Source organism: Ursus arctos, unplaced genomic scaffold (genome assembly GCF_023065955.2).
Source record: "Ursus arctos isolate Adak ecotype North America unplaced genomic scaffold, UrsArc2.0 scaffold_15, whole genome shotgun sequence".
Classification (NCBI taxonomy): domain Eukaryota; kingdom Metazoa; phylum Chordata; class Mammalia; order Carnivora; family Ursidae; genus Ursus; species Ursus arctos.
The window spans coordinates 32,586,964-32,601,243 of record NW_026622819.1 but is presented as its reverse complement, the minus strand read 5'-3'; the positions used below and the strand labels follow the sequence as shown (position 1 = coordinate 32,601,243).

At 43.9% G+C, this 14,280-nt stretch overlaps 1 protein-coding gene across 7 annotated transcripts in view; it reads right to left on the bottom strand.

Annotated features, from left to right (window-relative positions):
• Positions 1 to 14,280, bottom strand: part of GHR (growth hormone receptor) — a 250,364-nt gene that overhangs the window by 124,661 nt on the left and 111,423 nt on the right. For all 7 annotated transcript variants that reach the window (XM_044387059.3, XM_026506895.4, XM_026506893.4 and 4 more), the window contains exon 2: positions 9,964 to 10,044. In XM_044387059.3, the coding sequence (XP_044242994.2) occupies positions 9,964 to 10,033 (70 nt within the window). In that variant the 5' untranslated portion in view covers positions 10,034 to 10,044. The remainder of the gene's footprint in view (positions 1 to 9,963; positions 10,045 to 14,280) is intronic.

The window sequence follows — 14,280 nt, the reverse complement described above, 5'->3', positions numbered from 1 at the left end:
TTATGTAATGATCCGTGGTGTTCTTCCCTAAGGGTAATGATGGAACGTCCTCCTAGCATTGCTGTGAAGAGTAACTGAGGTAATAAGGATAAGGTACTTAAACTGGAGCCACTCGGGGCGCCTCGGTGGCTGAGCGTCTGACCCTTGGTTTCGGCTCAGATCATGATCTCAGGGTCATGGGATTGAGCCCCACCCCGTGGGGCCCCAAGTCAGGCTCCGTGATCAGCATGGAGTCTGCTTGTCCCTCTCCCTCTGCTCCTCCCTCCACTTGTGCTCTCTCTCATCCTCTCTCACAAATAAATTAAATCTTTAAAATATGGAGCCACTAAAATGCTTCTATGTAATTATTGCAATGAATTTGTTTTAATTTGGTGTCTCCACGTCCCTAGTTCACCTAGTGACTAATCTGGGGACTCGGTCTCACTCCTCTTGACATTGTGTCTACACACAGCAAATGCTCAGTAAGTGCTCATTGAACTGAACTGACTCGCCCAGTATCACTACCAGCATCAGAGTCAACTCACTTGCTGGCTTGGTCAAATTTAATTTTATTAAAAATATAAGAACTAGAGCACTAAGGTTTTGGTTTTTTTTTTTTTTTAATCAAATTTATCCTCTGAACATTCATTGTAAAAACAATAAATATAGAAGTGTCTCATTTAATAAAAGTCTATGCTACAACATCAGTTCCATTGTTGAAAACACCGTAAACATTAGAATCCTCTTCTCAACGGTTTTCTGAAGGCATTATTATAATTATCTTTAGCTTCCACAACTTTCTTATGCAACTGCACTGCTTCTGTTAGGCATATACTGTTACTTACAAATGGCAGAGCTGCATTTCAAACCCAGTTCTGACAAAGTTTAAGATCAATACTCTGAAATCCCTAATGTGGACTGCTTCTCCTCATGATGAGAGAAGAAAGAAACAGGAGTCTGATACGATTGGTACAGAGACTTGCTTACTGAGCCCTCCCCCCAAGCACCTCTCTAGGTTCTCTGAGTATCAGCCAAGGCCACCCGACCAGCCTCTTCTCTTCTCAGGGAGTTCCTCCCCGGGCTCCTTCAACCCTCTAACAGGCTAAGCCTCTGGCTGAGTGCTGCTGCCTCACGGGAGTGATAGCCAAGGCAGGATCACAGCACGAGAGGGACATCTTGCATAACCAAATCAAATGCAAATCAAACTGGGCTCCTACCAACTAACTACAGTTGAATGCCCACCATGGGCTGAGAGGCAGCTGGTCTCATGGCAGCCTGGAGTTGCAGTCTCTTCCTTCTACCTTCTGCTCTGAGGCATCAGTTGACTCTCCCCACATCAGAGGCTCCAGCTTTGGATTCATGGCAACCCACTCCCAACCAACATGTTGGAGAACTCACCCCCTAAATTCAACAGGGAGGAGTTCTATTTTAGATATATTTCATGTCAAAGAAAGTGCTTCATATTCTATTTTGTCCTTAAGGTAAGTTTTTCAGACCTAGGAATCCAAGTTTTTAGCATCCATCCATGGAAATCAGACAAGACAGTCAGGGCATACAGGGAGTAGCTATACTTTTGCCTTTGACGTCCATAATGGCTATAATAAACATGAGTTTGACACACAGATACAGCCAGGGTATGCACAGAAATTAATCTAGCTCTTCTGTTCCTCAATCAGAGCTTTCCAGGAAGTCAGGCTTAATGATGACAGCAAAGGATGGGAGAGTTAGTCAACAGTGCTTATGAAGTTCAGAGCAAACATCCAGAGAATATGGTGCTGGCACGGCTCACATGGGCAGCTGGGCACAGTCACACCAGTTTGTAAGCTCAGCCAGAGCTGTCGGAGCATGGCCCCTTGGGGACTTCACTGCATTTTACTCCTTGCTAGACCTGGCCAAACTGCCCTGATGTGGGACAGGGCTCTTGGACGGATTCCTGCCCATTTCCCTGTTCTCTTGCTCCCATCACAACACATTCTTCCATCACCAGCTATTGTTAAGAAAAGCATGGTGCCTCTTGCTCCAACCAAGGAAGCAGCTGGGCCAATGGCTGCATAGAGGAGAAGGGAGGATAGGTCCTAAATGTTAAGCACACAAAATGGTCCTTTCCTTAAAAAATGACCTCTTGTTTTTGGGGAGGCCAAGGCTCCCCCAAGTATAGAGTGGTCAATATCACCAGTTCAATCTCCGATGATGTGAATCTGTTAATTCTTACACATAGCATATGGCTATCCAGAAGTCAAATGCTCTAAACATGATTTCTTGTTTCACAAATTTGCAAGGTTTTACTAAAAGGTCAGAGAATACAGAAAATACCAGTATTTTCATATTCAGAGATCAAGAAACTAAGGATTTTAGCAATATAACTTCGAATTTTAATTTTGAGGGTTTCATACTTCAAGATGGGTTCTCATTGGAAAACTGGAAAGACCTGATATTTAAGGAAAGGACCTGGGAAAACTGATTCAGCTTTCCATATAATCACTAATCAGAGTTTTCGTAATTCAAAGGTCAATGTCCAAAGGGACAGAGAAAACTTGGATTTGGGATCTGCAGGTCTCATTATACCTCTCTCTGTCTGTCAATATTTGAGGTGATTTAATCAGGTAGGTGGGGCACAGATAAATGTGGTGTCAGAGGTTTGGTGCTGGGTGACTGGTTCTTTCAATGCAGGATATTAGCCAGTGGCTGGTGCATGGGGTACAGAGTTCAGTTACTTGGAAAAAGGTTGGCAAGACTTAGGAAGGGCATTGGGCTCTTAGGCTTCAGTGCACAGAGCAGAGTTTTGGCCTTGATGGCATCTGAAGTATACAGTAGAAAAATGAGATCATTCCATCCACAGAGAAAGCCTACAAATCAGGGCTGAGGGTAGGGCACAGGGATGCTTGGAGCTTCTTAGAGGCCACTAGTTCTAGCTTCTATAGCTACACAGCTATTTCCAGACCTCTCCCACCGGAAGGGGGTCCTAATTCAGCCCCCACTCTGATTAAAATGAGATAACAGAGCACTAGTAATGGCTGTGGGCTATGACTAGAGACGTCCCAGATCAGAATTTACATTCTGATTCATTCATTCGCTCCACAAATAAATGGAGATCTACTGTATGTGTCAGGATGCTAGAGGAGGGGGGTATGGGAAGAACAAAACTTCCTTCCTGGATGTTTAGTGAGTTTTAAATCCATGATACTTGATTACACAAGGTACACAGGGGTCATTTTGCCAATCATTTGAAAACAATTAAATTGCCCATTTCAAGCTCAGTCCAGACTTTGTCACAAAAGTTGAAACACGGATGTCATTACAACCTCACTTAGAAGAGAGACACACAGCAAATATCACTTCTCCTATGCCTTGAGCCCACCTCCTCCACCTATGCCTTTGTCCAGCCTGTTGGTGACAGATTCTGCTAACAACATTCTGAAACATTTCCTCCATGGTTCGGACATGGTCCACCATGTTCTCATACCTGCAAACCTGCCAAGAAAATGTAATGAAGATACTGTAATTAGTTAAGGTGAAGGCTTAAGGTCAGTAAGGTGTTGTAGAAACAGATTCCTGATAGATGTATCTGGGGAAATCCTATGGATTTATTTGAATAGGTTTGAAAAATACGGACCAGAGAAAACTCTGATTCACAGCTGATGCCGAAGAAGGGCTCCAAGCCCCTGGGCCCTGCGGTCTGGGCACTAACCACCAGCCAGGGCACCACAGAGTCCTGTCTTTGTATGGTCACTGCATCAGATTTCGAAGAGTGTTTATGTTGCACATCATTACCCCCTTTACGCTGCTTACTACAGATCATGAGGAAGCGTCTCTTTGGGTTTGAGAATGACACTGTTGACAGCATTACTTAAACACACTTGCATGTGCTAGAAAAGCCCAAACAGGAGGGTGAAAGGTGAGGGTCGTGGCTGCTGGGGACCGCCTGATGACAAGTTAGAAGCGTAGGATCTGGGTAAGCAGGCAGGTAGAAGCAGCAGGGGCTAGGCCTTAAAAGATGCCTTCGTTGATGGTTCTGAAATGTCTAACATTCTTTATTGTATAGAGATTAAAGTTAAGGTTTAAACTGAATTAACTCTGGGAAAATGACTCATTGACTAAGATTCACGTGAGGAGAAAACCACCAACCACAGGTTCTTCCCAAGGGGGTTTTCTAGGGAAAAGGTGCTGGGTGCCTGAGGGATGCTGGGTCCCCTGTCCTGGAGGACGATCGCAAGCAGAGGCTGGCTGGGCTGGTCCCAGCCGATGTGGACTCCTGCACAGCCAAACCTGGGTTAGCCTCCAATCGGAGGCAGAAAACCCAATGTGTCCGTGAACAGGAGCTCTGGCTACACACCAAATCCATCATGCCCACCTCGTTCCTGTCTACCCCACAACAGGAGCCCCAGTTTAGGCCACTGAGCCAAAGCGGCAGGGAGACATTGAGCAGACCAGGACTGGCTCATGCCCGAAGAGCTGGGATCCGAGGTGGAAGAGTAGAAGTACAGTTGGTCACTGGCACGCGTGAAGTGAACATTCAAGGTTGAGGCTATTCTTGGGTGGTCCCACCCAGTCCTTTTATTTACTAATTAGCTGAGGCACAAACCTAATCACTCACCCTGCCAGATGCTTTGTAGGGGTGAGTCACTTAGCTATGTGCAAGCCTCACCGACCTCCCAGATTCTGCCCCGCGCAAGAGCTTTGCTGCTGTCAACTTATCCTGTATACATTTTATTGCACTCCATGAGGTAAGTGCATACTCCAGAGATGATACAATATCTGGGGGTACGTTCCAGGTCTCAGGATAAAGTCATGAATGTCCAGAGATGACATGGGGAGTGAGCCAGGCCTTTGCTCCGCTGTGGACCCTCGGGGCACAGTAGCCTAAGCCGTACTCCAGCCACACTGCAGAGCTGGGAAGGCAGCCGCGGGACCTGAGCGAGGACGGGCGGGAGTTCTGGGAAATGGCACACGGCTGCCACTGGTCTCAGCACGTCTCCTGCCCTACAGAGCTGCTCCCTGCAAGGACCACTTCACTGCTACCAGGCTGAACTATGTTCTGAGACTTCACCATGTTAAAAGTGAGTCATTGCTGATGTTGATAACGTTAACTATGAAGATGAGAACTTAGAAATGGATGGAGGAAGAAAGCTCTGACAGTTCCTGAAGTCCAAACCCCACACGTAATTGGACTCCAAGTACGGGTGGTTCTGTCTCAACATCTCTGTGATCCGCCTATTTTTTACAATGGTCACATTTATGTCATCTCTCTCCTGACCTATTATAATCATCTTCCTCTACCTTCATCTCAAATCCACGTTCATCCTACCACCAGTAGTGTTTCCAAAGTGAAAACGTTAACAGTATTATCACCCTGTTTAAAACTCCTTAATAACCTAAGGGGATCACAATTAAATTATGTTTACTTGTCTGTCTTCTCTTCTGTAAACCATGGGCTCTCCAAAGGTAGGAATATAAATTTAAAATCCATCCTATCCTTGAATCCAGAAAAGTGCTCAATAAAAGCCTGATGAAAGACTGTTTTGCGTCACCATCTGCAAAGGTCTGTGCTGGTCTCCTCCACTGGCACCCGTCCAAAAGACAGGGCCAGGGACTCCTCAACCTGGCTGGCCACGCCCTGCTGAGCTCCAGTAGTGAGCAAGTTTGTGACCCTGCGAGGACCCAGTGACACAGGGTTGCTGAGGTACATGGACTCAGGCCATGGCATGAGAACAGACTGAAAGATCTCTTCTTGCTCATGGTGACAGTAAAGACAGCGGCCATGTAAAGCTCTATGGTGGTTTTTTTCACTCCCAGTGTGAATAGAACGCCTAGAACTGCTCCTTCTTGAAAACATGTAATAGGCACACCATTTACAGCTTACCAACTACAACCATGACTCTAATACTTGCTTGATATATATCTTATATGTCTTGGCAACCTCTCAGGGCTCTGTGGAGCCTCACTGTAAGGGGGTAAGGCTTATTTACTTATTTATTTTTAAATACAGTGTTCCTTCCACTGGGTCATTATTTCCTATCTGTTAGCAATGAGAACAGAGGTGTCTCTTTTCCCCCCACATAAGTGCTGTATCAGTTTGCACAGGTTTATAAAAAATGTTCAGAGATATACAGAGAACATCATTTTGAGGATCCTGATTCCTTTAGGACATGGCATCTCACTCCTGGCGTAAATTTTTACCTTGACTGATACAGAAGGATGTAGTTCCTTTTAATCTTTGTAGTGATAAAATACTAATTATGTGCTTTGCCTGCAAGCCATGCCATATATATATATACACATACGATAGCCATTACACACAAATATTATAAATGTTATCTACGAATATTACACACACACATAATGTTCCATCATTAGCTCTTATGCCTGGCCTACAACTTTGAGAAGAACTATGACTTGTTGGATACGCCTTATACTTCTCTCTCTTCTCTTCCTCTCTAAATACTATCTTCAGTCTCCAAGGCCCAGTCATACCTGCCTTTTCCACGAAGCTTTTGCCATCTCTAGGCCCTTCTATAATTTAACTCAAATCTACCAACCCAAGTTGACTTCCACAGTGAATACTTACAGATCTAGTGCTCGTGTACAACATACTCTGGCCAAATGAATCCTATGCCTTCTTCAAAGTAAGTGCTCAAAAAAATATCTATTGAACGCCAAATGTGTCAAATAGAACCAACTGCTCCTTGCCTGGACAGTGCCGCTACATAGTGTAAACTCAGTCACCGAATGAGCTGTTCTCTAGTACACCTCATATCCATACATGTGAACTTCTGTTTATGTTGTTCCTCTATCACATCAGCTATTTCTGTAGCCACCTTGTGCTCTTCTCAGCCGTTTAAAGTCTTAACCTAGTATTCCTGTTCCTGCTGAAATAACACTGACCTTCCTCAGGAAGTTGTCTCTAATTCACCACAGCGGGAGGTGACCCTCCTCACTTCCCTCCTCCCAAAGAGTATAGTTGGGGCCACTATTCTGATAGTTATTAGACACTGTCTCACTTGGTAATTCTTTGTGTAGGTTCCTGATCTCTTAGCTCATGATAAATTCCTTGAAGGAAGAATCACTATATTTCCTGTAGCTCTAAGTTGAATCTTTGAAAACAGGAAGGTCTAAAAAAAAAAAAAATCTGTACGTTGAATTTGCATTAACTATTCCAGTCCACCTTGATTTATTCTTTTTCAGAGCATCTTGACCATTTGTATTCATTACGTAATTTAGACCTTAAAGCTATACAGTTTGTCATTAATTTCTAGAAGTTTCTCATGTCCCAACTAGACTGGACTTCTTCAGAGCAGGGGCCTGTATGCTCCCATGTTAGGCTGGTGAGGTCAAAGAGGATGCTCAGTTTTGGACTGATTGAAACAGCAGAGATACGACCTAATAGGTCGAAGAGTATGTATAGCCATCAAATCTTCATGCACATTTCTCCCTAAAATCATCATCTGAGGAGCAGCAGTTCTGATGCAACCAGCTGACAGTCTGACCCTGGGAAGCCCCTTGAAAATAAGGCATTGTTGGTCATTCCTGATTTGGGAATGAGAAATTCTCCCCAAGACGATGTAACCAGTCATGAGGAGCGGTTGTAGGGACTAACACCAAGGGTGGAAGACAGAGAGACAGCACCTATTAGAAGACCTGAGCTAACACAGTGGTGCACTGTTTGATGTTGAGTTCTCATTAAATTTCCCATGGGGCAATTAGACGTAATGAAAAATCCTCTCGGGGCCAGTATATTTCTAACTGCTCATCTGCCCAAACAAGAAAAACCCTGCTCAAGGCTTCAAGTGCCAACTTCCCTAGGCATACAGCTCTGTCATCCTTTACCAGCTCCTGGGAGAGCTACTCCAGGTAATACCTTCTAGATCCCTTATTCCGCGGCGTCACCTCTTTCCCTGACCAAACTCAATTCAGATGAATGGCTGGTAAAACTACAGTAGTGTTGTTTTGTTTTAAATCCTTACCTATGTTTTCAGTCTGCCTTATACAATGGGAGAGGACATTAAAAAAAAAAAAAATTGGCTACAATCCGGACCTGGCAGAAAAAGAACCGCATGGCCCCTGAATGTCATCTGAGATTTAAGCTGTGTTATGTCACGTGATCACTTTGGCAGAATTCACCAGATAAATGGCCAGAACTGGTAAACACACTCACACGTGTGCATGCTCATGTTCAAACGTGTTTACCTACAACTTCTGATGGAAACATCATACTCATTCTGAACAATCCCAGGCCACTTTAAGGTAGAACTCTGGAGTAGCCACATATTCCAAAAGAATTTGGCTTAGCCCACTAACTTAAAAAAGAAAAAAAAAAAAAAAGAGGAGAAAGAAATGTTTTCCTTTGCTAAATTACTTCGGTGTAAGTACCGGAAGGCTGCGTGACTTGTTTGCTGTAAGCCATTGCATTTTCTTATCTCTGCTACCCCCAAACAGACAAAGCAAAGAAAAAGCTATCAAAAAGCAAAACAAAAAGCAAACATAAAACCAGTTAATGGTGCTGTTTTCTCCACTCTCCTTATGAAGTTAAAGGTTTATGTCAAAGCTAAAATGTCAAAGCAGCTGAAATAGATGCTACTCTCTAGGCCTAAGTGTAACTTGAGCTCTCTCCTTTCGCTGGGGACACATTTTTAATATTCTTTAAAGATTTCCTTTGCCATACTTTTCATGTCACAGGTTTTTTAAATTCCTCAAGCCTTGCCCAGTGCAGTGAAAGCCATCTTAATGAAGAAAGTAGAGATTAAACCACCATGACTTTGGGGTAGCCGAGGATCTCAGCTGTAATTCTTTGGCTCCGAACCAGGGTCTAAAACCAGCCATGGGAAAAGCTGCTGAAATGGAGCCTGCAATTCTCTCCATGTTTGACTTGCACAATGTTGACATTATAACACCAGAGAGACCCAAAAATATTTCAAACAATTATGACTTCTTTTCTATAAATATTTTTAAATTGCTTTAAAAGATAAAGTAACATATTTTATCCTTCTTATTTTTTGTTTTGTTTTGTTTTACTCTGGTCGCCCTCCGCCGCTCACTACTACAGATTTATTTTTGGCTCAAAGGTCAGGGAGGACATCTTAAGGCACTGCCTCTACTGTTAAACTGTGTTTTCCACCATGAGTTGCCCGGTGAGTAGGGGAATCAGCTACTCGTAGAGCAACAACTGAATGTGGTGTCACAGCACAGGACAGGAGAAACAGATTGTTCATTTCTTATGTTGACGCCCGAGCGAGGAAAAAAAAATCAAATACTCAAGACAATCTTTTAAAAAGTCTCCCACCCCTTTATCTGCACCGTTTCCTTACTGGACAGAAAAATCCTTCTTCTCATTCCCTTTCGTTACCCCTTCTTGTTCCAGTTATTTCCACCATGAGACACACGTTTGAATGTACTGAGACTTCTCCACGAGGAAGACGGCGTAAGAAAGGAAGAAGAATTATAGAGATGGCCAAGGAGCTCATGAGCTCTGAGTACATTAGTCAACTATTTTCAGCTGTGTCTTCCTTCACACTTTGCCAAACCGTAATCACCCAGAGTGTGAGAGGTGAAATTTATTTGAAACCAACAATTTCCACTCTCAGAGAATATGATTCAGAGACCTTAATTCCGAGCTCTGGAACTAGGGGATGATATCCTTAGTCATGGAGAAGCAGAGTGATCAGTAGGTTAATAACCAACCCTCCAGTGCAATTTCGGTATCTCTCCCAGGCCCAAGAGACCTGGCTCGCCTTCAGTATAAATGCCCCAGCATGATTTGCAGCATTTATTTTTGATGTGCAAACATCAGATGCCAAAACTGTATTCCTCCTAAAACACCCACAGAAAAGTCCTCTTAGCTTATGATTTTAAATCTAAGACAGGTTTCCTATTTGCTGTTACTTAAAACTTACTTCTTTTAATTAAATCATCCAAAGACCTTACAATTAACAAATAAAGTTCAGTGTTATTTCAAAACACCGGGGGTGGGAATGGGAAAGCAGAACTCACCTTCACTCCCAGAAACAGCATTGCCTGAGCCTGCCACTGCCAAGGTCAACAGCAGCTGCCAGAGATCCATACCTGTAGGACCTGCGATTGCACAAAAAAGAATAAGATAAAGTCAACGAAAAGCAGACCGTTATCATTACATACTGTTTAAAAACTGGCTAAACCATGAATGAACTGACATGCGTGTCCGTTCTCGAAGGAGTCCTAGCACGTCTTTCACAGCCCTCATATTATTGCACATTTCATGAGGGCGAACCGTAGGTTTATAATAAATTCTACTTCCCATGGGTACTTGCTCCAGGAAATAACATGGACACTAGAGATCTTCACACCCTGGCCAACAGCCCTAGAAGCACCTCACCACAAAGGACCCCCACACACTGATTCAATAATAAGGGCCAGTGTGGTTTCACTTTAACTTGATCTGGAAATAGAAAAACTCGTCAGCGGTATCACCAAGCATAGGGCCTTGAGCTGGACAGGCCATAAAAGGAAAAACACAACACCCCACTTGTAATAGTAAGACTCCTCCAGTGTGTTTCCCAGTGAATAGAAGAGCTCAGCTAATACTCAGAAGACTGTACTAATGAGCCCTCATGGGGAGGTTTAGCTAGAAGACAGCAGAAAGGAGACGGTGAGAACAAAAGACTGCTTCCTAGGTGGCCTCCTTAGGAGCCCTGGTGTCCTGGGTTTTCTGTTTTAGGAGGAGTGTGGTCTCCGAAAGGCCTGGGAACGTGAACACCCTGGCAGCCTTGCTGGCTATTTGGGATCCCAAGTGTGGGCACACCTGGATCCCTTCTGTGTGATGAACAGGGGAACAGACCACGCCTCAGCCAGCACACGCCTTCGCCTGGAGGAAATAAGCTTTTTTGGAATCACTAATCCAGGTGTCCACTTCTAGGATCTCTGAAGAGACAAGTTTGGGCTGGTTTAAAATGAACTCAGCACACTGTCCTTTGGAGGGCTGCTGTTACATCTGACAACGAATGCCAACTCCTTTAAAGCTTAGCCGTACGATTTCCATAAAATTACATTACTTACTCAGCACTCAGGCATACCTGGTCATCGCCCTGGGCTCTCCACCAGGGCCTCCCTCTGGCCTCATTTTCACTACTCTACATTCTTGACAATAGTGAAACAGCCCTTCTCGTTACCTCTCATCAGGCTGAAATGATGAACAAGAACGTTTGTTCTCACAGGTAATGGAATGAATGGCATGGTAAAGGCCATGTACTTCTGAATAGGCATCAAATGTGATGTTTCATACTTTCATTTCTAGACAGTGGAGGGCCCATCATTTCTTTTTTTGGTCCATATGATTTTACATTCCTAAAGGAACGTAAGAATACACATCTCTACATAACTGAATATCTTCCTGTGTCTGAATGCGCACGCACAGGCCGAATGCATAAAGAACGCCTTCAAACACTGGCTCCTGGAGTCACTGGCAGAACTGAGCGTGACACTGCCCATGAACACACTTGGCCAATTACGAGAGTTCACACAAATGTGGGATACAGTTATTGTACCATCCGCGGTTTGAATTCCTAACCTGGAAGGCTCTGAGCTAATGGCCTTGCATCATCCTCATCTGTCTACTTCGCAAACGTGAACCTCGGAGCATCTCTCCTTAGACCCTTTACTAGTAGGTGAATAGGCCATGGAATCCGAGCTTGAAGCCTCCAGCAGAAATACGTAAAAAGGCTAAAAACAAATATGCTACAGGCTGAAAATGCCATCCTGTTAACTGGATATTTCCTTTTAAAATTTATTTTTCAAGTTTTTTTTTTTTTTTAAGTCGGAAAAGCATGGAGGAACTGGGCTCTATATACAGTGTTACTTTTACTAGCAATCTCCCAACGCACTTAGCGTCAGGTAAAGAAACCTCCGTTGGCACTTGCTCTCTGTATATCAGGTTGTAACAGAATTCTAATTCCCAGGCAGGGGTTTTGGCTTTGCAACTGAATAAAGACACAAATAGGTTTGCGTTGCTCAGAAGGCTGCTTTCTCTGGTTTGGAAGTCCCCTCTTCAAACAGTTCAAAGATACTTGGCAGATGCCCCAAACAAGTGAATTTTGCTTCAGATGAATAATAGTTGACTCCCACCCAACCCCAAACTTTTGAAAGTTGCTGTCTGCAAATGAACTTCACCTCTTCCAAACGATCACAACCTATTTCCATAGCACGCCTTCTAGCTCATAAAATGAAACCAATCAGAATCTTAAAGCAAAGTCAACCAGAAATCTGTTTGCACACTCCGGCAGCAGAAAAGGAGGTATTTAAAACTGCCATTCTCCCAAATAGGCGACGAGAACCATTCACCACACTGAGAGCATTGCAGACTGCCCCGACTCGCGCTCCAGCTAGGGAGCAGAGAAGAGGATGGAGACGTGTGGCTGGATTCAGGAAGAGCTCACTGCTCCATCCAAGACTGAAGCTCTGCTTCCACGGTTGCTGGCTCAGGGGGGCTGACTGTGACAGTTGTCCCCTATTGAACTAACTGTCCCCAGGGCCAACCCACAGCCGGACTGATGGACACTCTGTTCGATTTGACTGGAAGCTGCCACCTTCAGTTCTGCAGTACTCCCTATGGCAGCTTCTAGATAAGAGGATCCTTCTTTATTAGGTTTTAGCCGGGAGAAAACGTTCCTAGGAGAGGACAAAGTGCCAACACACACAGTGTGAAACTTCAGTGTTGTCTGCCGATAATGTGCCAGATGTGAGCAGGAGAAAGTCCCATTATTCCCCTTCCCCAATATAAGTCTCTATGTAGAGGCAGGTACTGTCCAGGGGAATCGATCAAATAAATGTACCTTAGCCTATTGGGTTTTTAAGTTTGCAATATTTTTCTAGGGAAAACACCTCTCTAAATTTCTACTGATATTTATGCATTCTTTGGCTACAGCCTCATGGCAAGATTTTCATTTGGGGTGGGGCAGTGGTTGGGTGGGGGAGACAAGCTCCATTCTTGCATAATGGAACTCGCACCATTTCCACTTTCAAAGCCTGAGGCATTCTGCCTGCCCTCCTCCCTCCTCTCCCCCAACTTCCTCAAGGGAGAGCCAGCTGAAAAGCAGTGTAATCCAGCTGGTGTAAGTTTTAATTCTGTAAACTGCCCAGCAGAGGAGACTCTAAATTACTGTTAGGCCTGTGATATACTGACTTTTATTCCTTGGCTATAAAACAGTACATAAACACATGAGAAGAGATGGAGATTAAATATAATATTTTTTCCAACATGTTACAACCAATTCCAGGCCAAGAAAGGAATTAGTTCAATTCTCTTTATTTTAAAATTAGCAAGTATTTGCTGAACTCCTAGAATTGTGCAGGGCACCCTGGAGAATGCAAAAGCAAACAGAATCATGGTTCTTTACCTCAAGAATTAGGCAAGGTAGGCAAATGAAAGTGGGAAAAGAGGAAGCATACCTAAAAATGGAAGAAAGAGCAAAGTGGGAAAAAATCAGCCACTGAACTGAGGGGCTTCAAATTAGAATTAAATGACAGAGAAGACTGTGATAGGTAAGGAATGGGGGGGGGGGTGAACTTGCATTATGGGTAAAAACTCAGATGGTACAAATGTCCTGGGTATGGCTCTGGGTCTAATTAGTTCAGGGCAGTAGCTGGAGGTGAGAGACAGAACAAGGTTTGAAATTAAGAATACAGGGGAATAAAACTGGATTGGTAAGAGAGCACTAGATCGAAACAGCAGTTCAACGCATGTATTTTTAAAAGAATTGATTGATTGACTGATTTAGTATGAGCTGGGGGGAGGAGCAGAGGGAGAGGGAGAGAAATCCCCAATCAGACACCCCACTGAGCTCGGAGATGGGGGGCGGGCGGGGGCGGGATCCCACCATCCCAGGACCCTGAGATCACGACCTGAGCCAAAATTAAGAATCAGATGCTCAATGACTGTGCCAACGAGGTGCCCCAGCAGTTCAACTCATATTAATCAGAAAGTCACTGGAAATTTTGGGATAGGTAAAGCAAAGTGCAAAGTGGATTTTTCTTAGGATAAATCTGCCCCTCATACTTTCTTAACTTGGTATCACTGGGAAATACTGACAAGATTTGGCGATGACTGGATACAGGAGATGATAAAGAAAATATGTCTATCCACAAATGAATGAGTATATAGTATATGTGTGCATGAGAGATGGCGCTATTGATAGAAATCAGGATTTTGGGATCTGAATTCAGGAAGAGCAGATTACATGACTGTCTTGGGATATTTGGTATTAAAGTGATTTCATAGTGATTCAAAGGCTTGTGGAAGTGTAAGAAATGTCTGGTGGGAAGCTGAAGGTAGGAGAC